The 26,091-nt window shown below is 36.4% G+C and overlaps 1 protein-coding gene across 5 annotated transcripts in view; it reads right to left on the bottom strand.

The window, feature by feature from the left end:
- Positions 1 to 6,376: 6,376 nt before the first annotated feature.
- AP3B1 (adaptor related protein complex 3 subunit beta 1) overlaps positions 6,377 to 26,091 on the bottom strand; it is a 164,352-nt gene continuing 144,637 nt past the window's right edge. For all 5 annotated transcript variants that reach the window (XM_072859652.1, XM_072859650.1, XM_072859651.1 and 2 more), the window contains 3 exons: positions 25,352 to 25,449; positions 20,025 to 20,163; positions 6,377 to 7,130 (listed from right to left, as the gene is read on the bottom strand). In XM_072859652.1, the coding sequence (XP_072715753.1) occupies positions 6,977 to 7,130; positions 20,025 to 20,163; positions 25,352 to 25,449 (391 nt within the window). In that variant the 3' untranslated portion in view covers positions 6,377 to 6,976. The remainder of the gene's footprint in view (positions 7,131 to 20,024; positions 20,164 to 25,351; positions 25,450 to 26,091) is intronic.

The following is a 26,091-nucleotide window of genomic DNA, read 5'->3' as shown; positions in this document are numbered from 1 at the left end:
CAGATGATCTAACAGGTGTTCATAACAACTATATAAGAGGATTTATTTATGACTAGCCACAGCCGCAGCACTGTAAATCAACTCCAGCAGCTGCACACCGCTGAAACCAAGTCCCTGATGGAGAAACAGTGCAAGAACCCAAAAGAACACAATTCACTCCAGAATCTTAATCATCAAATAACGTGGTTTTTTAAGCAATTACACCACAGTGCAGAAATCAGAATGACTTTCAATTACGTGAAGCTGAGCCACCAACTAACTTTGCCCAAACACAGGCATTGGCAGAGGCCTGCAGATCCGGCTGGAGCAGAACAGTTTCTTTTGGATGTGGTGTCAAAGAGGTGCCCCCTTTTTTTTTTTCCTGATAAAAGAAGCCACTTTGGTGCTGTTCTGACATGGTGCCAAGACACTAAGGGCAAAAGGAACAGAAAGGGCCCCTCTCTCTGCCTCACCAGGGTGTACTCCCTCTTAGCTGTGCTGAATCCAAATGTCTGGAGGACTGCGCTCCAAGCCCCGTCAGTGAAATGATCTGATCACCAAAACCAGCCTCAAATCCCACCAAAACACTGCAGCCTCACAGAAAAGTTTATGAGGTCTTTAAACTCAAATCATCCTGCTGGTTTTCTTTAGAGCATAGATCTGCAAACATTTGAAGAAATACAGCTGAGGGAGGAATCAATGTTACCAAGTGGGATGGATATCTGCTTTTTGCCAGAATTGGAAAAAAACAGTCTAAAAAAATAACTGAATTGGTAATTCTTTCATCTCTTCTACCTCCCTCACAACTGATGTCTTGGAGCCATACAGAACACCATTTCCATTCCAAACAGGATTCAGCAAGTGGTGGTACGCTGTGCATTGCTGGTACACAAGCAGAGTTCAACTAAATGCCTAAACATCCTCACACAAATACACAAAATCAGGGCAAACCAAAATGAAAATGATAGGAAATAATGAATACTGCAGGATCAAATTATTTGGTGTGTGAAACACCATCCACAAAGAAAGGGAAGTGTCCCCTGCAGCGAGGTACGTTACATAAAAGCCTCCAGGCACCGTTTAGGAGGAGATTAGGGGGTCTGCAGTGCCCCGGGGCAGAGCCAGCCACCCCTTGCGAAGCTGCAGCCCTGGTGCGCACTCACATGGGTCTGGGGGAATGGAGGCTGTCATGACAGAGAGGCCTCGCCTCGCACCCAGGCAAAGCCTCCCGGGGATGGCAGTAGGCTATTCAGCCTACGCTTCCCCTCTGCTTGGGATTTAATTATAAACCTTCATTAAAGCTGAAGCCCTCTCTGGAGGCCAGTATCCCATGTGACTCTTGCCTCCGTGGGCCGGGAAAGGGGGCTTGCTGCCTCTCCTCTGGCCCGCCTGCCTCCCGCCTGCTGCTGGCACCTGGGGGCCTCTCCGGCATCCCAGCCAGGCCAGATGTGCTTGGGCGGCTGCGGGGTGGGCAGGGGCCCTTCCACCTGTCCTGTGAAGCCACAGCTACCAGGCCTCAACTCGCCGGGTGCCTGTAGCTACCGCTTCCTGCCAGCCTCCCTGGCTGCCTAGGCCGCAAAGCCCTGTGAACACGGACAGCCTGTGGCACAGAGGTGATGAGGGACAGCTATTTTGGTCAGATGTGATGTGTTGCAGAAGGAGAAGAGCCGACGCTGCCTCTCCCAAGGCTTCTGCCCTCCCTGTGATCCCTTGCCCACTCTGCTCCAGCTGCCAGACTCGGGGTGCTGCTGTGAGCCTGCGCTGGTGGGTGTCCCACGGTCCAAGACAAGTCAGAAGCTCTGCAGGGTGGCTGGAAGCAAGAGGGTGCTCCCTCACTTTTACCGGCCATCTCCCTCATCCACCTGCCATTTGCCATGGCTAGTAGCTGAATGGCTGCCAGTCACGGCTGGTACAAGCAGAGGCCTTTCACCACCTCTCCACCACCCGTCCAGAGTCCACCAGCATTTTTACAGGGTGGAAGGGTGAGAAGGACCCAAGCACACCAACAGCTCTTTGCTCTTTCTTGAAGGAGCAGGGTGACTTGTCAGCTGTTTTTGCAAGGCTTAGCCTAAATCCTTCCCATCAAGGGGAAAAACCACGTCTGGGTTGAGCCAGAGAGGCACATGGAGATGAGGATGGTGACTCACAACATATATGCTCCATTAGATGGTGCTAAGGGCAGAGTTGCTGTCCCCTTCCCTCTCCCCCAAAAGCCATGCCTGGGAAGGAGGGCAAAGGAGGCGGCAAGTCACCAGGAGCAGGGTGAGAGCAGGCTGGGACCTGGAGAGGACTGGAAAAGCAGTAGTGGAAGCCAGCAAAACTCATTTTTGCCCTCTCTCTTATACGTGCACAATGGGAAAAAGGAGTTTAGAATAACGCTATTTGTAAAGATATGTGTACATGCACCAGAATGTACAGGGATTTAAGTGGACAGGGATTTAAGTGGATCACAGTGGACAGGGATTTAAGTGGAATGCACAGGGATTTAAGTGGATCAGGATTTGGGGCAGTATGGTCACAGCATGGGCTCAGAGTTACCAGCCACTGGAGAGTAGTTCACCTTGTACCTTCTGAAGCAAAACCAGTTAGCTGTGGGACTGGAAATGCAGTGGTGTTCACCATCTCTTTCTCTTCCAAACAGGTTCACTAGACTGTGCTATGTAAAGCACAAGAAGTATACCAGATAAGAGGAAAATAACCTGAAGAGAAGCATTGCTTTTATCAGGGTTGTGCACAAAGGCTCCCATCAGCAATGAAACCACACTATGCAAACACAGCAAAGCCTGGTGTCTGCACCACAAAACATTTACTATAACACGTGTGTGTTATAAAAATATGTACTTTACAATAAAACAAACAAAAATATGGGGAAGGTGAGGAAGACAAACGGACAGAAAATGAAGGGAACAAAGTCTGATCCTCATATGCTTGTTTCAGGCACACACTGAAAGTCAGATGAGGGTTTAGGAGGATTCAACTTACCTGTACATTGCTTACCAGAATCCTTGTTAGGGCATTTAAGTGCCAAGTTAAAATTAATTCAAGCATATAAGATATTGTATGCAAAACTAGACAGTTCAGTAACTGAATATTTTAAAAAAATAATTACTACTAATTATGGTAATGGACCATTGCAAAACAAAGTGTGCAAAATAATTTCATCCTATCACCAAATACCAGGAATTAGCCTAGGCCTCAAATCAAGAGGATTTAGAGCCCTTATTTTTTTTGTATCCTATACAATACATATCTATATATTCCTAATGTACATTTGCTAATGTACATTTCCAGTTTTGTTCCGCTTTTAGTCAACATCATATTATCTTGTGACAGCGGATGACCACAGCTTAAGTACATGTTGTGTTTAAAAGCAGGGGGAAAAAAAAGTTAATTCCTTCCTCCAGTTTACATATATTGCTTTAGAAATGTTACAGAATGCCACCTTGTTCCTGAGTTAGTAGAAAAGATCATCAGGAAAGCCCAATTTATCTTTTCTATGCCATTCATTATTTCATATACTGTATCATGCCCCTGCTCTAAAAACACTTTCATTATTTCCACTATCCTATCACACAGTATTCTATTTATATCTTCCATTATTTTATTCCTAGTTCTAGACCCATTTCTATTTCTGCTATTTTTCTTTAGAAATTAGTTACTAGAATTAAAGCAGGGTATGCAGGAAAAAAATATATTATCCTTTCATACAACATCATAAAATGTGAAAGGAAAATAAGAGGAAAAAAAATTGTTATTTTGACTGTCATGCATTTGACTGTCATGCATCAAGCCTATGTTTATATTCTGCCATCCATAGTAACATAACAACTCTTCCCTGAACCCTTTTCTTTCCAAATGGTTTATTTTGGAATAACTGAATTTGAAAATTCAGTTATTTTAAAAAAAAAAAAAGGAAGAAAAAACCTCTTCCTCTTCACAAGCGGGAATATGTGTGTCTGTGGAAACAACCAGGAAGCAAAGTGTCAGTCTCTCACTATGCAGAAACTTTCTCATCTGTTTGCCCTTGTTGTATAATTCTTCAATCCATAATTACCAGCATCAGTTTTAAAGCTTGGACTAGATCACAATAATCTTGGAGTCTCTAAGTTTTACTTACCTTGGGCATGAGTGAATTAGTTAATAAAATTATAACCAAATTTCCTATTTATGATAATATATTTCAGTTTGTAGTTGTTATTGGTTTTCCTATGTTTCTGCAGGTTCCATTGCATTTGAACTCTTCATAATTTAAGTAATTAACACTCACCTCCTGCTCCCTAAACCAGACCTCGACACAATTCCCTAACCATCTTGGCAAAACCCACCTTACCAGCCCCACAATACTATGCTTTAGCCTTGCTCCCGTGTCCCAAGTCGCGCATGCAGGTACGTTCCAAGGCTGCCCAGGTCTAGGTTCTTGCTGAGGCCGGGTGGTTCTCAGTGCACAGCTCCTAATTGAAACGCCTGCCCATAGAGGTAGGAGCTGCTGCTACCTGGTACAAGCAAATCACTCTGAAGTGAATTCTAGACTGCAATTTAGATTAGTCATCTACTTTGTATCCTAATAACCTTTAATATGCCTCTATAGATGCTGAAAAGTATGGAAGAAGGTGAATAAAAATGATATATAGCAAAACCAAGAAACTATTGTTAACTACTGCTAATTGGCTGAATTATGACTGAGTGCAACTTCCACTATTAATGTAAGACATGTACATGTGCTCATGTTTAGGTTCCTGAAGAGCTGAGCTTTATTGCATGCAGAGATATTTTACTATTTAAATATCTGTCTTTAAAGAAAGCTTCTCCCCAAGTTACTATTTGGGGAAGGCAGCATAAATTTTCAAATCACACCGTCAGTCCAGATACCTGTATCAAGAGTTATTGAACCACTGGACCAAGTCACGATGTGCTGAAAAATGTAAATTAATACCAGAAACTCCCCAAATATCCTTACTATACACATGTTTCTGAGCTTCAGTATTAAACTATATAAAGTACTCTAGGGAGGCAGAAATCACTCAGCAACCTGTGTGACTTACATAGCATTAATATGCTTTCCTTTAATTTATACTATGGTACAAGAAACAATTCTTGTTTGTTTTCTCCTTTACAAACATGGCTGAAGGTTTTGCAGCTCAGTCTTTTCTCAGGAAGCATGGTTCTGCACCTTTCCCCCCCCACCTTCTCACTAACTCTTAACATCAAATACCATCTAGACCAATCTGCATTTTCTCTGAGATGATTGTATTTTCTACAGTGAATAATTTTTCATATCTTTGAGTAACTTTTACATCACACTTGAAAACTGTAAGTCAAGAAAAAACTTATTGCAGGATTAGGACTTCAGAAAATAATGTAAATGTTGATTTAAAACATGTACATTTCTGTTGAGGGCGTAAGATTCTTGTTCCTTTGTCTGAAATCACCAGTATATTTTGGGTGCTAGCAAAACCTAGAACTACATTTCTTACAGAAGTGCAACTTAAAATACTTAAAAAAAAAATCAAACCCTCTTTAGAATTTGCCAATAAACTCTGCTACACATTGAAGCTACCTTTTAGTTCTACCAAATTTTAGTAGAAAATTTTAGAAGAATTTTCCAGTGTGCAGTAACGCAACATTTCTGATGAAGCGATATTTCGTATCATCCAGAAAGCTAAACCAAAACAGCACCACTTAGCATCAAAGGACCATGCAAGGGTCCTGGTGACAGAGCAAGGGTACAGTTACCCAAATATCTTCTCCGCATCATGAAAACATCTGTAGCAGAGCCATAAGCTACTAGGAAAAGCCATGTTGGAAGTAAGGAGAACTGATATGAAATGACAATGCTCAGCATTTTCAGTCCTACCATGTAACCAGGACGTGAAGGGAAGGTCAAAATCAGTGACACCCAGGCTATAAGCAGAAAACTGGGGGCAACAAAGGTTGCATGGCTGTTGGTCTTCTCAGCCCTAGTTCAGTAGGTATGGTTATGAATTCTCTTTGCCTCAAGCCCTGGTTTATGCACAGGTGGGAGACATCTTAATCTCAGTTTACAATAGAAATTTGAAGCAAAGATCTGAATAACTTATTGTTAGATGACTGTATTTGCCACAATAGACTAATAATCAGTATTTCACATAATACTGATTTCTAATAATTCAATCAGTATTTTATGAATGGGCCAATTTGAAAATAGGCAGTTACTGGCTTTGTTTATTAACAAAAATGTAACTGCACAGCAGAAAATTACAATAGGAACACAAACACTGGCTACTTTCACAAGAACAGTTTGCTGATGCATATGTAGTGTCCAACCTTGTTCGTATTTACTTTAATTAACCAGTTATATACAATACTGGCAATCATCATTATAAGTTCTCTACCAAAACAAGAAAGAGGGAGCCTCTGCTCATAGCACTACTTTATTGGCATCTTAACAGAAATATTTGAGAAAATGGCAGTATGTGGGAACAATGTTCTTAATAGACAAGTTCAGGTTTACAAGCATTTCCAGAAAGCAAACACCATTTTGCTGTACCTGTTGTATTTTTACACTTATGCAACAAAACCCCTCTGAACCACGTAGTAGTTGTATACGTTGCTGTAGCCTATCTGCCATTTTAACTCACTTTTCAAGCAGTGTGATTTCCCTTGAACTTTATTATCTACTATTTGTCCACTATATTGGGGAAAACTGATGGGAAGAAAGGTAGCGGGGGAAGGGAGCCGAGAGGGAAGGACTAGGGTAGAACAAATGGGAAATACATTTAAAAGCGCAGATAACTGACAGTAAAATATATGTTCTTTGGTTAGCAAGCAGAAAAAAAGGAAAGCACTTGCATACATGATAGATACGCACTAGCATTCTAAAGCAGAAGACAAGAATGTCAAGAGTGTATTCTTCCCCCACTGCCAGATGGAAGGGCTATTATTATAAATGAAAGGCAGCAGTAGTGGATGCCAGGCACTTTTGTTGTGTGCCAGATTCTGAAGTCCAGATGTAAGCAGGTTACCCCTGGGACAGGACAGGCTTCAGCTCCCGCAGCAGAACAGAACCAATCACAGTTTTCTCGGTGTTTATGATGAGCTGTGCTGTAGAGCTTTCCTTCAGCTCCACTGTGACTAGCATCAGTGACCCACTGTGCACAGTCTTAGCCGCAAACCTGGAGGAGGAAAGAAAAATAAAAAATAAAAAATAAAAATCACTGAGGATCTTAAGGTCAAAGACTGCTAATATTTCTTTCTGCAAGAGTTAAATGAGCTCAAATATAATAAAATGCCTCCAATTTCACTAATGCATTTCAGAGGATAAACCACAAAAACCTCCATAAATTCTTCAGAAAGAACTTGTTCAGCATTGTGTAAATATTTTTGCATTTAAGGAGGACAAAAAAGTATCATGCAAAGTTGTGTACTTAATAGTGCAAACAATAAAATCTATTTACATCATTTTTTATGTAAATTCTGATTCTTCAGTTCGTCTACAATACTCAAGAACTATATTAGTGGACACTGGCAACTTGAATTCAGCTGTATGGAGTTTTCCACGGATAACTATCATTATTTGGTGCCCCAAAGAAAATGCAACTATACTAAATGTAGTAGAACACTTCCAAAAAGCCAAACTGTCGTACTTTCAGAGAATTGCATCCTCCTGCCATCTTGGGAATTAATTTAATTCAAACTAAAAATATTCAAAGTTATAAACATCCAACACGATCATTTGAAATGATGGTAACAGCAAGACACCAAATCATCCCACCTGTGAATTTATCTCCGGAATATTTAATCATAAAAATGTGGCCAATATTTCTAAATAGTTTATAATTATTAAAAACCCTACAAAGCAAATAAACCCCCCTCTCCAACCAACCAGATAAACAAAAGTTAGGAGTAATGCACCATTACTAAATTCCAAGACATGAAGAACCCACTAATTACATGGAATTAAAAGCAAAACTAGCCTTTTAAGCTCCACAATTGACTGAAAAGCCATTTTAGGCACAATGAACTTCTGTCAATCCTGTTAATTCATTCTGCATGCACAGCCAGGCCCAAGAGATGGGAAGGAAGAGGATGGCTACAGAAGAGTATGGCAACAGCCTCGTCTTCCATCTTCCACAAGGAGCACACCATGCTTTTTTTTGCCTTTTTTTTTTCTTTTTTCCCCTTGGTTACTTGACAACAACAAAGTTGCTGCACATGGGCTTTTGAAAACACTAACAAGTGTAGAGCAGGTCTGTGACCCAGTCTGACCCCACTTTGCAGGGCCAATCTCCTCTCCTCTTTCTGAATGACACGTGTCTGAATCAGAGCCATCTGCCTCAATTTGTGCAACATCTTCAGCCACAATAGGACCCAGTTAGCCCTGACAACAGCTCACAATAGAGAAAAATCAAACTGCTGGGCTGACAGCACGCTGTCGGCTATTCAAGAGCAAACCAACTGGTCAGTGTCTCATGTCTGACAATTAGCATGGACCTCGCAAAGCGCCTACCGAAGCCCTTGGGGATCTGTTTAATTACCATCAACATAAAGGAGGGAGTTTATCAGGAGATACTCAAAAAACTTCACTCCAGACTTAATTAAAATATTAGCCACTTAGGCAGGAAGCAGGTTCTCTTTAAACGAGAAGTAATTTCTGCCTTTTTTCTTTTTAAACTAAGCATATCAAAATCTCATAACACATTATACTAATTAAGGAAACACGGGGCACTTCTCTAATGTCACCCATCACAGGTCAATCTATTTCTTTTGTCCGGATTATAGATACATTCAAAGATCTCTCCCTTTAATAGGAGGTTCTAAAACAACATTACTACTATAAAAATTAGCTACTTAGCTAGTTATAGCAATGATTTCATCTATTTGCACTGCAATGTAGAAGATCCCTATTTCTCTTGTTGATTTTGACAGGGGGATAATTAGAGAAACAATAGTCTTATTAGTCACTTTATTTACTTAACAGTTATGTCTTGGGACAACACAGAAGCAGATTATGTCTGAGTATGCACATAAATTGGTTGGTAGTTGGCACTCCTGCTGTGTTTCATAGCCCCAAGGCTTGATTTTACCCTCTTTTATTAAAACCTGAAAGTGATACAAAGTCAGTTCTGCGAAAGCCAAGGCGGCCCAAAGCATCAGTGATGAGTTTTGCACTGATATTTTTACATGTGGATTTGCAAAATCACATAGGGGATTAACAGTATTTTTGTACACCTCTGAACAAAACACATAAAATCAATAAAATGTGAGTTTGTATGTGGTTTGCAAGACACAAAAGGTCTGATACTCCGATAATTTTACACAAAGTGTTAGTATGCATAACTAGCAGTGGCTAATTGGTCTGTATCAATGGTCACTGGTCTGGAATCGCTTAGTGAAAAAAGGATTGGAATGGAACGGGATGACTTATTTCACCATTAAAAAAAGGTGTATAGAAGAACAACCACACAATGGGTTTACCACTGCTTTTGAACTTTGGAAACCAAAATCTGTTCCTTAAAGTAGGGAAGATAATTCTGTTTCTAAAGAGTTATAACCTATATATGCTTATACGATCTTTGAAACTGAATACAGTTATAAAAGGATGAAGCAGTTGACTTTTGGTTAGAAGACACTATCAGTAAAACTGATTTGCTAATTATTTAGGTGTTTTAAATATACTGTCACTGAAGGTTTGGGTAATAGCTGTTTTTTCGACTAAGTACATATTATTGCATTTATATGCTGACCCTTATCATAAGCCCACGTGGATTTTCCAAAATGTGTGTTGGGCTCAACTAAATAGTTAGACCAAAAAGCCATTACAAAAATCTTTCAGCAGCAGAAATTAATCACTCTCTATAGTAGGTATTTATTCTTTGTGAGAAACTTTTATTTTCTCCACAAGGTCAGTAATTATTTTTTACTTTTTCTGAAAGTTGATACTGCCTTAGAGGTTAGAATTTGAATTAAAAAAAAATTGGAAAAAAGATATTAAAACCAATCAGAATTCATTGACTGAAATAAGCCTTGGAAATTGCAGTATAGTACATTAAACTGTAGCTTGTAAATTGGTTGTTTGTAGGTCCAAAATAAAGAATTTGTCCTATGGACAACTCTTAACATAAGACATTATAATATTAGCATCGTTCTGTTGCAACAAAGGATGCATCAGTAAATATGAAAAAAAGTAAATGAGAATACCATTCAGAAAACAGAACCAATATTTACTAATAGTTTCAAGATGTCTGTTTCTGCTATACTGCAGTTATTTTCTAGTTTTCTTTCTGTGATATTAATTCTAAAACTGATTTCACATCATTAAAAATATTCAGTAAGATTTGCAGCTGTTAAGACTTTTCCCATTTAAAAACATCAAGACAGATTAGAAACATAACAATGTGAGATATATTTGCATATTCTGAGTTTTTCCCAAATATTTTTTTTCTTTAAAAAGAAAGTTAAATATTCTGAGGCTATGTGACATGGAAAAAAAAGAGGAGGAGTTCATAGATTGTTTCTACATAAATATAGTACCTGTCAGTAGGTAAGGAAATACATATTAAGAATGAAATTCTAAATCAACCTCAGTAAAGTACTGTATATTTTTAGAAAGTTGTTCAGCCTTTCAAGAGTTAAAAATCAAGTACATATTCTTGGTGACTTTCCATGAAAATAATATTTGTTAATGATTATCACACAAAAATATTTGATTTATACTTGATGTAAAGGGAAAACACAGAGTATCAGATACTACAATGTGACAGCATTTGCCATATACTGGCTTTGTAATGATGACTAGCTTAACTACAGACTAGCAGTCATTTTCCCTTTATTTGTAAACAGAAGATAGCTACAATATACAGGAGAGGCATTTTTATGGGGAAAGGTTATGAAAATTCCATGCCAGTGAATAGACAGAAACGGAGTAACTCACTCAAAATCTGCTCTTTAAAATTCAACATTTGAGAAAGTAAATTTACACCTGAACAATCACTATCGGGACATTTGTTTACAGCAGAGCAGGGTTTGTTACGCATAATTCAACAGCACTAAAACATACATTCTCTCCTGTCAGGCGCTCTTCTTCCTGATTTTTCTGTTCAAGCTAAATTTTCTCCTTTTTCTGTTCTACTGCTTACCAGAAACAGTGACAATGGCCCATGGAGGCTAAAACTTTTTTTTCTCCGCCCTTTCTTTAAATCTTGTACATGAAGCCTTCAATTACTGCCTGCTGAAGCAGACAGAATCCTATTAGTAAGAAAGACGATCAGAAGATGCAATGCCCTGCCCTAGCTGTAGAAAAATAATTAGTCCAAAGTTGACAAATGTGTAATCAAGTTATGCAATGAATATATTCAAAGGGGAAGAAAATACTGCTGTGAATTAGTCTTCAATTTGTAAATATAAGAATAAACAACTATGAAATACCTTCCAGTGTATCAATTGGACAACAAAAATATTTATAGTTTCAGTACTCTGAATCTTCACCTTACTCTGATAAATTCTATCTATGTACAGGTTTGACTTTATAATTAACATTTCATCTGAAAATCGGCTAAGTTATGAATTACTTGTATTCATTCTCTGAGTAAGCCTTAGAACATGAAAAAGAAGTATTCAGAAGAGCATTACTATGTATTAGTTCTGACCTGGGGATAGAGTAAGCTTAATACTAAAACATAAGCAGAAATATACTTACAAAAAGAAGGATCTTTTTCTTAACCTGGTGATTTTAACCTCTCAGAAAAAAACCCTTGTTTAACACAGGTTATTAATAATAAAATTTGATTAATATTTACCTTAAAAATAATATTATGATAATTTGACATTTTCTTTTTTCCAGTACATTTAATGCTATTTTAACACAATCTTAGAATAAATTGTTCAAAATACGTAATTCATTACCATAATGTAATTATTTCCAATATTAACTATTTTGGGGTTTAATAAAATCATAAAACTGTAAAATAAATTGCAATCAATTCTCTGCTACATTTTTTACCATTTTTAGTTCTATTGCCAAAATAGATTTTGAGCTTGTCCTCAGTTGCCAGTGAGCAGTTGCACTGTACCTCTAACAAAAATGCAGGAATGCAAAGAGTCTTCTGAATTTATTGTCCAATACATAGCACTACTCCACACATTCAAAAAGATGCTGCATGAACTTTTTATCATCCTCCAAATTTACCTTTAGTTCAAAAACTTCAGCATTTTTATATGTAGGTATTTATGGCTCCTCCCCAAAACTTCAATAAGCTAAAAGCTTGAATCAAAATATTTGGTCCTCACACCTAGAAAATTATAATAGTAGTACTCAATCTATTTTGTTTTCTCATCTAGTCTATTATTTCTATTTTTCTTAAAGAATCAGGCACTTAATATAAGTATTTGAGAATTACATACAGTCCATTTTTAAAACAGGCTATAAATTTTAATTTGCAGAAAAATTATTTAATTCCAAGAAAGTAAGTTACCTTACAGAAATATATTAAAATATTAAACTTGCTCAGAGATCTTTCAAATCAAAGATATTCTTCCGTTTGGTTAGTTTTTTAAGTGTTAAATGTCTTCTGTTTAAACTACTGACTCAGAAGGTTCCTGTTTGTTTTTCAAAGAAAATGCTGCACATATTTTTCACTTTACAGCATTCAGATACAAAAGCAGTGCTGTCCTCTAGTGGACAGCAAATAAGCTAGGCTAGAACAATCTATTTTGATTAACCTTATATCTAAAATGACTCACTCATATACTTTTAATGTTAAGCTCAAATTTAATTTCTTCAAGTTATTTTTAAATTTTGCAATCCACATGCAAGCTCCTTAAATACAATAATACATTTAAAATGTTAAGGGCCTTAAAATGATGTTGTAGAAAGGCATTCTCTTGATCAAGTATTTTGTAGCAGTTAATCAAAACCTTCATATGCTGATAATACATAGAAACTGTATTAATACACACAGGGCCCTTTTGTTAGCAGGGAGAAAATGCCAAGGTTTTGGAACATTAGGATTTGATTAAGAAATTAAGGAATATCTAGTAGAAACTACTGAATGTGTTCTTTCATATTTTAAAATTTCAGTTTTCATTTTCTCTAGGAATAAAAATATTTACCTAAGAATAATGACTAAACAGAAAGGCTTCTAGTCCTGGCTGACAAAAGAAATATAAATGGTTAGCCTAGCTGGGCTTTTTTTTTAAAAAAAGTTAGAATTATTTCTATCATAAATCAAGAAAACATTAAGAGTTTACAACTTTTGGCTACAACGAAGGCTGAAATACTGTGGACATGGATATACTATTCCATTTAAAATTCTGTCTCCTACAGGTAAAGGCTACCAGAGAAACTGTTTTGCCTAGGGTATTTAGCTCTCTAATTAATTCCTACTTGAGAAATTAGGAAGCAAAATCAAGGCTGCATGTCTATTACAAGTTTATTTACTCAGCTACCCATTGCCGCTCTCTAGAAGAGTAGAAAAAGATGATTGAGCCCCACAGCTAAGGAACCACAGAAGCAGAACAGTCCACATAACTGCGTCAAAGGATCTAATGCCAGAGGTAGATTTCACTTCATTTGAGCTCTCTGACAGGCCAATCGCTTAGTAAAAAATCTTAGGAAAGATTTCTGTGTAGACACAGAGCAGAAAAGGTCTTAAAAATCCAGCAAGACTTTTTTAAAGACCTGTTTGTCAGCTACTGAGAATGTATGTTTGGATTAAAATGGAATAACTATAAACAATTTATATTTCTCAGAAATTTCTACACTGTGTTTCTCCTCAATAGATGGGTGATAGCCCTTCCTTTCTGACATGCTGGAAGCAGATGCAGTTGTTAGTTATGGTAAGCTGATAGGGTCTGATCACCAACTTTCTGCCTGAGAATTCTTCCAAATTTAGTACAAATTGGAAGATGACATACACAGATAAATTTTCCAGATGGACCCTTTAAATGGGGTTTTGTTCAGTACAAACCTACCTACATACGCGCACAAGTGCATTCCTTTTCTCCCCACATTAAGTGTTGCTGGATTAAAAAGATGTGGGAAGGGTAACTGATTATTAAGCACGCCATTCTCTGATAATCAAAATTGTCTGTAAACAAAACCCTTTTTCCTTTGAGAATCAGTCTGCCAATATACTATAAATGGGACATGACAGGTTGCAAAATGATAAAAAGGGGTGAATACAACCAGACTGTCAGACTGATGCATGGGGTGGGGAATAAAGGCTAGTGAAAAACAAGTGTTGATCCTTGGATTTCTGTTTTTTAAGCATTTTATGCAAGTTTCTATATTGGGTCTAGTTGCTTTCACATTCTTCAGGATTTCAATGCTCATCCATTGCAGTGTGCTTACTGTCATATTACATGATTTACACAGTATGTTTTTGATTTTGCTAAAGGATAATAATGCAAGCCTCCAAAAGACCAGTGGAAGGTATTTTACATCTTGTTCAATATTTGCTTATTTACAAAATCACACAGGTCATGGGGACGCTAAACAATGATGTACTACACCCAGCAAGCTCTGAACAAACTGGCATATCTATATGGTGCAGTCAAGTGTCCTTAAAAATATAGGCCCCAGGAGCAGCATAGTCACTGCATGCAATGCTGTGCTTGGGCTAGTTAGACCTATCCCAGCGATGAGCAGAAGTGCTGTTTTATGCTTCTTGTTTAAAAGCTAGCTTGTTTGCTGCTAATTCAGGTGTCTACTATGACAACATACTAAGAGAGGAGAACCCTCCCTCTGCAAGTTCTGCTGATCTCTAGAAATAAGAGATGGCTATTAGAATGACCACTTTCATGATTGTAATGGAGAAAGATATTAAACTCATTATTTCAAAATGTGAAATGGCTGTTCTGAAGCAAATTAAGGCTTCAGTGTTGAAAGAAGCTGAGGTTTGATTTTCTCCAAAACCTCAGATTGTCCCATATTGGGTTGTTGAAATTACAGACTTGACCATCTCAAATTAGAGGACTGAAATTAATGCTGTCATGTGTCTGAGAGCGCTGGTCAATGGTTAAGGCCATCCTGATGAAGTGCAGAATAGAGATATGTAGATGACACCATGCTCACTTTCTAACCCAACATTTCCTTTTACTAATTGTGGATTCCTTCCAAAACACAACAGCAGCAACAGACTAGTTCCATGGACTATTAAGTGAGTTGAGGTTGACTAAAATTCATTCCTCATATCCACCCTGATGGCTTCAGACTTTTATCTGACTGACTGATTGGGCAACGTGCAAGTAAAGTCTTCAAAAATTAAAAACGTGGAAAAGGTGCTCTACCGTGCATCATTTTGTAGATCCACGGTCATTGAGGGAAATAATCTACTAGAATACAATGCATTGTGTTTAAGAAATACTTCAGGAAGTGGAAGGCAGAGAGGTAGGCAGTTCAAGGTGGCCTGATTCTCCATCCCATTACACATTATATTCTGACATCAATGGACTCACACAAGCCCAAAAAAAAGTGAAAGAGTGAAGAAGCAAATCCAGTTCGTCATCCCAGCTCTGAACAGGATCTTTTCTGCTGTATGCTACTGCCAACACATTAAAAGCTTTTGCACCATATTTTGTAGGTAGTGGAAAGAAATGCTTTCTATGTGTACTTCCATTATTTTCTTTCTAAGCCAATTTAGCCTGAAATGCCTCTCCTTCATGCAGGAGGCCTTATGTATCAGTAGACAATATTTTGACAATTTCAAGAGGATCATAAGAGCATTCAAGTCTTTCTAAGATTAAAGTCTGCAACTAGTCTTTTCATTCTATCACCATCTGTTGTCTTTTGCTATATTCAAAGTGAAGAAAATGAAGATTACCTACCCTGGTAGGAGGTTATGGAGCTGAAAATGAATAAAGGAGGACGAGACCTGTGGAACTTTTAGAATATTCATCTGAGAGGAATAAGCAACACATCTTGCAAGTAACACTAGCATTAAGGGCATTTCTGGATGCATGAGGCTCATGTTGGTTAAAAGCAAAATTACTGAAAATCTTGAGTTGAATAGTGCCTTCATCTCATCGCATTTTGAAATAGAAGAGAACAGCCTAGAATTTATTTTTGATATATAAAGCAATGAATGTTGTTGCCCAAGTAGAGACAGGGATCTGAAGTGATGGCCCATAGAAGAATCAACTTTGAGGGAATAAATGTCCTCAATTATGTATCCTCTTATCTTGAAGATGGAAAAATTCCTGCTAGATTTCCCCCACAGACAACAAACAGCAGACATAGTTCAACTGAAAAGTACTTGGTCCCTAAACGTAGTTATTCAGACCGATTTAATTCCCTGCAGGAACAAATACTTTTCTTTCAATGTCTTTGTCTTTAGATATTCAAATGCTGCCCACAGATGTGGTCTGAGTCACAGGGCAGAAGCTTGGTGCCTTAGCTGATTCTTTTTGAAATCACTTTATCAACATGTCTGCGCTCCTCAACCCACAACCTACTTAAAATATTTTTAACAAACAACAGTTCTCAGAACATTGAAAGAGCCATGCATATTGCAACAATTACCCTAATCACTCTTGTGAAAGAATATTTTAAGAAAAATAATACATTTTTTTCTTAAGTTTTCATATTTAAGGAGACATTATATTTCCTGCTCAAAACCCCTCTTTTGAAATGCATTTCACATTCTTGTTTTTAGTATAAGCCTTTAAAATTGAAATAATGTTTCCCCTTGATAACAAAAGATCAATACATAAAATAGTTAAATCTTATTAAGAACATGAAAATGCACCGTATGCAGCCTTATAAGGCCCAGTAATCTAATAGCTTGTACAAACTCATTTGAAGAGCAGGTAACTACACTTAAGGAAGTAAAATAGTACAGCAAATTTAGTTTGCAAATATATGCATATAAATCTGCACATTTGTGTTCTGATATATATGTAGGCTATTCAGTTCAAAATTTTTGCAGATATCACTTCAAATAAAACAGGTCAGAAAAGAGAGTTTAAAATAGAACCAACTGTATTATCTGGCATTTTGTTCTACACTCAGTTAACAGTTAAATTATTACATTTAAAGTAAATAAAAAAATTCAATAGCCATATGGTAAAGACAGAAAAAAATGCATGTAAGAAAGTGTTGCAATACTGTGATACGGACTGATATATAGCTGATGGATTTGACAGGTTTACATTTATTTCATTTTTCATTGGTGACTGCATGCTATTCTGTTGATATTTGTTTCAAGTATTTATTTTCAAATCTTCATTATATTTGCTCTAATTGTTTTTACTTGGTGCAAAAACACAATCCTAAGTAGGGTTATCAATTTACGGAGCAGTAATTGGGTCCCACCAGCATGACATCATCTTCATCATGAGTGGAAATATGTTTAGATTGAAAAAACCCCACGAAACACGCACCTGTCCATGTCCATTGGATACACTTGTATTAAACTATTCAATTTCATTTTGAATTAGTATATTGCATTACCAGGCAATATAAATTTCTTGGCATTAGCCATCATTAAGTAGTAATACTCAAGTTGGGGATGACCAACTAAGAGGTTAATATAATTCATGCTGCACAGTGCAGAGCGTCAGTTTAAAAATAGTACTACTTTTCCTGTGTAAAAGGGTATGTACTAAACACTTCCCAGAAATGAACTCAAGTAGTCCTCACAGAATAGCATGACGAGCTGAAACAAGTTCTTGTATATAATTTTTTTCCTCAACTACCACTTGCAGTAAAACAAACAAGACAAATGACAACACTATAGAAAAAGAAAAAAAAAACTTTTAACATATTTTTATTGAATCCATAACTGCTTTGTCAAGGTAAAAGGTGACTATTTATTTTATCATCCTGAAATGGTGTATGTGTCACATAAATAAAACATGGCACACTTCTTGCATCCATGAGGTTTTGCAAGTAGAGATTCCATTTTTGTTTACTCTCATGGCAGAGTTGATTTAATCCAAATTATGTATACCTCTTTATATATATAAAAATATTTTAGTAATTTGTTTCAGAATTTTGAAAGTATTCATTATCTAACCTCTATTTCAAATATTCATTCATCTAAATCTAGGATTTACTTTAATGATAATGTAGTTGTATTTAAAAGATGAACAGGTTCATCACAGTATCAATTAGTTAATGTTCATGTTCCTGTTCTCAGTAAGAACTAGGTGCATTTATGACTACATAGTATCTGTGAACTCCAGTTACTTATGGTGAAGCAAATGAAGGGCTATTTTCTAAATGCTTCTCATTGCTGGGCATTTCTGGTAGGCCATTTAAGTTGTTATAAACAATTTTTTTTGCCTGATGGACGTTATAAATGCAAACTATTCTGTAACTACTGTGGCAGACTGAATACACTCTATTTTGAATCAAAAAAAGGAAACATTATTTCAGGATGCTCTAAAGCATTCTGAATATTTCAGCCCGACCATGCCTTCAATCACTGTCTCTGAAGGAATGTACCCAACAGGAAGTACATCTTCAATTTATTTACTGTTGGTTATAGACTCTGTTTTGTGGAAAATGTCCTTTTAATTAAAAAAAAAAAAAAAAAAAGAGCAAGAGCAAGAGAAAGCAAGATCAAATGAGAAACTTATCTACAATCAGGAAACCTGTGGCTGGGCTAGGAACTAAGCTATTATTTTAGGGAGCCTTTTCGAGACTCAGTCACAAAACAATCCATCCCTATGCAATAAGTCTCATGTGATGGATAGGGTAAAGATGGAGAACACCTGTATACTGCAGACACTTCAGTCTCTCTTGATTGACACTCTCACCTAGTCTTTGAATTGATGTTGAGAACGCAGGCTGTATAGATCCCTCAGGAATGCAACAAATGAGGACTCTTTCATGGAGGAGCAGGTGTCAATAGTGACAATCATTTCAGTGCAATCGCACTAGCTGTACCACGTTTTTATGGTGAAACAGAATTTTATCATTGACCGTATCAAATACATAGGAAAATCCAGCTGGGTTAATGTTAATGCAATGCAATACAAATGCCCAGCGATGCAAAAAAGACTCAGTCCAACAAAGAGAAATATCCTACACAGGTTATTAGTCCTGTGTAGGCTACAGGATTCTCACCATTCCAAACAGCCATCTTCGTCAGCAAAATTGCAAAGAAAAACATTGTTCTTTGCTTTAAAATAAGATACTTTGCTTATTGAAATAGCAAAATTCAGGGGGCTAAAGAGATAATTCACACTCTGGAACAGTTTTAGTAGATGCTAGGAGAGTTGTATGCATTTTCTTATTCCAAGACCAGATTAACAGCTTCCAATTACATCTTGCTGTTGTTATTTGTGTCCACTCAGTTTTCCATACATGGCAATTCTCCTGTTTATTCCTGTCACAAGTGAGAAGCCATACAGATTCACAGGGCTAAATATTTTGAGTCAATCACATTAAAAGCTGTCATTAACCAACAATCATATCAATTCCACTGACATTTTGTACCACAGCTTTTGGATGAAATGGACTGATCTACAAGTAACATTTGGAATTTAGACAGGTCCAATGACTTTTTTTGCTGATCACTTTTTCCTTGCATATATAGAGGAAGGACAAGTAAATGTTCAATTTAATGTTCAACCTGCAGTTAAAAAGATCTTCATCCAACTGAAAAAAAAAATCAGGTTCTAGGTTTAACTAGCTGGATATACTAGGTCAAAAATCAATGTGGGAAAAATAAGCTGCTTCTCACAGATGATAAACCTGAATAAGGCCACTTACTTTTGGAAACAGAAACAAAAGTAAAAAAACTATATAGATGTTCTTAAAAGTACTGTGCTTTAAAATGCTGCCTTTTCCCATTGAAACAAAACCAGGAAAGGAAAACTCCCCCTAACTGTACAGTAAAGTCTAAATATTTGATTGTTCTATATACATTCAAATAAAGACCTGAGAAGTACTTAAGCTTGAGTTAGTATCTGCTTAGGATTCTATGTTACAGTATAATAGGGTACCTTATCTGTTAAAAGTGTGGATAATAAACTTTTTCCTAATATTACCAAATGCTGACAAATTTTGAACTAACAAATTCATATTAAAAGATGGTTCCACTATGAATGACACGTAATCTTACCTGTGTATGTTATCTTGACCAGAAGGGACTACACCCAGGTTTGCTGCCTTCACTACCCTCTCAATTATTACAAGTCTAGTAGAGTTCTGCGGAGCAACAGCTATTGTAGCAGATGTCTCATTCATTCCCGTCAGCATCCCTGAAACATTAAGTATTTCATTATGAATACTTTAAGGTTTGCTCACTTATTAAGCATAAAACCAAAATAAGAGACTTCTAGACAAAAAAACTACATTTGCATTAAAAGTTAAATCATTCGTCGAGAAAACAATTTTATAAGAAATTACATAATTACATTAGTTTAATGTATTACTTGCAATGTCCTATTATTAGAAACAAATTACTAATAACTGAACAATGATATGTGTGATACTAATGCAACTGTGAAACCAAGATGGTTCTTTTTAACAAAAAGCATAACTTAAAAGAAGAATGTAAACACAGAAATGAAATATTAAGCTGGACTTTTCTAAATCAGTGTTACTTAAGTAAGACCATATACAAAGACACCTTCTAATCTTTCAATCATAAAACCACTGCATTTAATTATAAATTCATATCCAATTACTAAAAATAATATTTAAATTCAGATAGTAGTCATGAAGATAAAGTAATCACATTAGAAACTGGGAAATTCAGTTAGTATCCATCTCTCTAAAATGTCATGATAAACTATTTGATTAAAATAATTTGAATATCACTACAAAATGGAACAGAAATGTCAAGATTATATCCAAACATATGACAAAAAAAAGTAAAGAAGGAAATGTTGTTCAAGGACATTTTAACAAAATCCCCACTTTTCTCTTCTATCAACCCATTGTTTAGAAGAATGATTTGCCGGACGCTTGTGTTGATTAAAACCCAACAGTAACTACAACTTAACATTGTGTGTGTATTTTTACGCTATGTCAGAAGCTGAAAACACAACAAACAATGGACCACAGTACTTCAGGCATAAATATGAAGCATCTGAAACCCACGATAGCATTAACAATGAAAACAATGCAAAAGTCTCAAAAGGCTAATATTTTAGGGTGCACATACAGTTCTCACCCAGGGCAAATGGCACTAAGATGCTTAATAGAGCAATTAAAAAAATAAATCCAACATTTTAATGCACTAGAATGTGCATTAGCTGCTGTCACAAAAAAAAAAAAAAAGAAATATCAAAGTAAAAATGGAACAGCTCATAAGTAAATAACAGGATATTTTTGAACATGATTTGCTGTTGAAGAGAACAAAAATAAGCATACAACTTCTGTAAAGATCAGCTTTATCTCGGGAATAGAACATTCTGTTTCAAATTGTTTAACTTCACTATTAGGCAAAAGCTTTAAAAACTACATACACAGACTAAAACTGCTTTTAAGCAGAGCACAGGGACTGACATAACACTCCTGAGAGATGTGTGTACTCATTTAGGATTTAAACCTTCTCCATTAAGCTCTATTGAAGAGCAAATGCTGAATAAATGAATGCAACTATGTTTATGTTAAAAGCCTGTTTCCCGCAGCATGTAATTAAAGGAAATGTTGTACAAAGCCAGTACTTTTGTCAAGCTCCTGTAAATGGAAAGATGGATAGCACTCAGAGAAATGAATGCATTGCTTCATATTTAACCTTAACACTCTTGTCATTAATGGTTTGTCTAACTTGTTCTATAAAAGACAAGGTACTGCTCCATTGAAGTAAAATTAAAAAAATCAACTAAACCATGCTTTTCAGAACAGAAGATTCATTATCGTCGACTAATGTATTGGCATAAAGCAAAGTAACATCCTATCAAGTAAGGCACACATTCAATCTGCCTTTTCACCCCCCTTTATTTTTAACTCATGCTGTTTTATTGTTATAGGCAATTTGTACCACTCAGCATGACAGTGTAAACTGAATCAAGATTAATTTACATGCAAAAGAACACTTAGGAGAGCAGCATGGTAAGCAAATGTATTGTCTCGATTGCTGAGGTGGAAAAGAACCTGGAAAGAAAAAAGGGTGCTCTAATTAAGGGGCATCAAATATGATTGCTCGTGGTAGTCAAGGGCCAGAAAATAGTAAATGTCCAACCATTTAAAGAATTAGCATTTTGCTTGTTAGGAAGACAAGTTGGATATATAAATCTTAATAAAATTAGGTAAACAATTTGTTTACTTAACCAAGGTGTTTGTTTTTTGGGTTTGGTTGGGTTTTTTTTTAAATGTGAATCAGGTATATACTTTTAAAAAAAATTTTCACAACATTATTTTAAAACATGTCAGGGGCGGGGGGGGAAGTCTTTATACTTAAAGTAGTTTTAACTGGCTATTTTAAAAACACCTTCACAAAAATTCTGATTAATATCCAGCTATAACAATCGCATGCCACCTTTAAAATTGCTTGAAACATGAGAATCTAAGGAGTACAGAGCAGCAATTAATCTGGGTTAACTAACTGATACAATGAAATAACTGTACACATTTTTAATAATAAAAGGAAATTAAATTGGAAAAATTACACTGGTAGGTAACAAGGTATGTTAGCTACCAGACTAGTTCTATTCTGAACTAAGGCAAGGGGAGTTTTGCTACTGATTTTTAAAAACAGCAGACAAGTAAAAATCTGTATACAGAGATCCCAACAGTACATGTCTCACTCATGGAGAATTCCTGCTACAGAAACTGGACTTTTCATGGCGATGTGATGTAAAACAGGGTATAAAATCCTGAGGCCTGAAGATCAGTAAAAATATTTAACCAGAAAGGTAAAGAGTAGTTTGGCAATACCACTTTTATCCATTGCTTCCAAATTGTCAATCACAACATCAACCACTAACTGAGCTGCTGCTCTGGGGAATTACCTCACCGGAGGATTCCCCCGCTCAGGAGGGAAGGGAAGGCAGCGTAGCAAGGCTAAGCGTATCATGCGCAGCATGTGGATAAATCCAGCTTTTGAGGTTCTGCTGCTACCACTAGATAACCTTCATAGCCATGAATATTCAATAACCTGTCTGTTTCCCTCTCGTTATGCCATCAGGAAGAAAATGGACATATACAAATGTAACAGACAATGCAAAACAGCAGAGTGTAATTGAGTAAAGATGTGTAGCAATGAATTGTCTTCTACATAGCAGTATAACACCGGCTATTTCCTCTTTAGCATTCTTATTAGGTTACACATGCAATTTAGATGTAAAAATCCTTAAAACCCACACATATTTTCATTCTCCCCCAATATAATCTTGCATTTCTAATATTCTCCTCACTCCTTCACTATTTTTCACATATTTGTTTTGGTTGCAAATAAAATAAGGCATCTCCGGGTACAAGACTTGAAACATCTTATGTCCAAAAACAACAACAACAAAAAAAGGAAACAGCATGACAAGTGAAAAGCAAGTTATATAAATCAGATTCATTTAGAGAATACAGACAAATCAAAGTTAAACACAAAATAGAATAATACATACCAACTTCTAAATTGCCCTACATTTATTATTGTAATTTGGATTTTTCATTTAGCAAGATCACATAGTAATTCTCCCCAAATGCCAGCTACTCCTAGATCTTTGTAATAAATACTTATGTAGAATTTAGAACTGAGACCTCTATTACCATGAATATTCTGAAACAGCTGATATGTATAAGAAAAAAGATGCAATGGAAAAGGTTTTTAAACCTGTGGTAAATTTGCCAGCATCAAGTCCTGCATCAAAGAATGAATTCAGGAAGACAGAGAGAGCGATACAGAAATGCCAAGAGACCTTCATGGATTTACAAATACTTCATATAAACAAATTTTCAAATAGGTTTATTCAGAGTAGCCTTTCTGCTCTATTAAACATAGCAAACAGCTGCCAGATTTATTCAGACAAATAATCAACAACCATAGAAGTAAAATGGCAGAAGAAAAAGGAATTTTGGCAACAACTCCACAGAGGACCACAGCTATTCTCCAAGTATACTTCTTCTATGTGCTCGTGGTTCTGTATGGCCAGTCAGGAGGAAAAAAAGCCCTCAGTCACAGTAAAACATACAAAAACTCTATCAAAATATCACAAAGCAAGCAAATATAAAAACGGGGGTGGGGGGAGGGGGGGAAGCACAGTAACCTGCCTTGCTTTCACTACAACCTCAGCTACAATTTTTAGAAGGGAACAGTTTAAAATACATGTGCCACAGCCTCGTTCAATCACTCACCTTGGTTTGCTGAGCAGGTATAAAGCAGAGAGGCAGGCTTTAGCCAGCAAAGGGTAAGAACAGCAAATAAGTATCAATTGGTTAAGAAAACAAAGCACAATCCTAACTTTTCACTGCAGCCATAAGCTTAACTGAAAATGATCTAGACTATGTTTAAACTACTTTCTTAATCATTCAAAAATACAAAAGCAAGAAATGCTCAAAAGCAATAATTAATAATACATAGCATTACTCATTGGTGTTCTTGACTGCTTGATGGATATAGTGAGTTTCTGAGCCTTACGCAGCAATGAGACAGGATCCCATGGGTATATTCTAATCTCAGTGTGAAGAGATTTACACATGTAAATCCCCATACATTGAGATACGTGAGTAAACACTATTACATTTGAATGCATGCAAAATGTAATTGTTTATATTTTAAAATATCCAAGAATCATATCCAAATTAAGGGTAGCAGTATGGACTGTTCCATTTAACACATGATCAAGTTAAGTACAATTTTCTCTAATTATTTTGTACAAAATATTCAAGTCACTGAAAGCTCTTACGGAGGTTTGTCTTTGGACTAGCATCAGCAACTTACATTCTTTAAAGACACAACATCAGAAGAATGCAGAAGTACATAAAAGATGTCACCATTCTAAAACAGTATTCCAACAAGAATTTTTTTTTTATATGAAGTGTTTGAAAGGAAAAAGATCAAAATAATCTTTAAAGTAGCTGAGGAACAGGTACACTAATAGTATTTCAGAGTAGCCTTGGAATAAAGACTAGTGAAGACAGACACCTTATCAATTTATATTTGGACTATTTCCTTGAGCTGTGGTTCCAACTTTCTGCTTTACTGCTAGTAGGAAAGACATTCACACTTCATGATAGAAAGACAAAACTCTCTGAGCCAAAAGACTGTTTCAGGGTAAAAGGTGGGCTTTGTGCTTTTAAAGGCACACTGAAAAGCTGTCAAATACCACTGCACATCCTTTTAAAGATATTTTTAAATTAAATCATTAGCATCAGACTGAATACTAACAGAGACTAACACAAACAGCTACACTAGAAGCACTTGCTGTACACTTGCAAATTGAAAGGCACACAGCCCTTTTCTCATCCAAACACATTTATTGAAGCTGCTGAAGTATTTCTCACCTTGCTCCTTCTTAAAGTCCTTTTCTGACATAGTGACAGGCAAAAGCAGTTCTCCAACGGGGGGCTGAATGTTAACATTGAAATGATCATCCCTTGTGCTGGGAAAAGAGAAATTATACAGGATCAACCAAGTGCTTCAACACAGATTAATATACACATATCAGCTCCAAATTTACTATGGAATCTATAAACAGTGTAAGAGCTACCTGCATGATTTCTACCTTGTTAATCCAAAAGCCTGCTAATTTCTTACATCAGTAAAACTGATCCATTTTCTCCAGTACAAATGTAGTATTAATATAGTATACATGCTCTTGCATTTCTGAAAATGTAACTTTTACTCATATTAATGTTTATTTGTAAGCTATAAGGCATCACACTCAAACTAAACGCTTGCAAAGGACAAATTATTAAGCATTTCACAATTCCTTTAAAAGAATTGTTATTCACAAATTCTGTCATCAGCAACAGCTGTGCCAGAAAGAGGGATAAACCTAGGAAAGGCATAATTTCAGACAAAAAGGGTTATTATTGTCTAAAAAAACCCCAAACAAACCAAACAATAAATTTGGGAATAAAAAAGAAATATCTTAAATCACTTCAATTTCGCAACATTTTGTATATTAAAAAAACCCCACAGCATACTGGTTGATCTAAAAGCACAGTGGAAAATTGCAGAATTTGAGGCAGTTTTTGTAATGGCAGAGTTGAAAAAATTACAATCAGCAGTAGCATGCTAC

The sequence above is a fragment of the Ciconia boyciana genome, chromosome 4 (genome assembly GCF_034638445.1).
Source record: "Ciconia boyciana chromosome 4, ASM3463844v1, whole genome shotgun sequence".
Classification (NCBI taxonomy): domain Eukaryota; kingdom Metazoa; phylum Chordata; class Aves; order Ciconiiformes; family Ciconiidae; genus Ciconia; species Ciconia boyciana.
The sequence above is the reverse complement of the archived record's forward strand: the minus strand, read 5'-3'. Positions and strand labels throughout refer to the sequence as shown.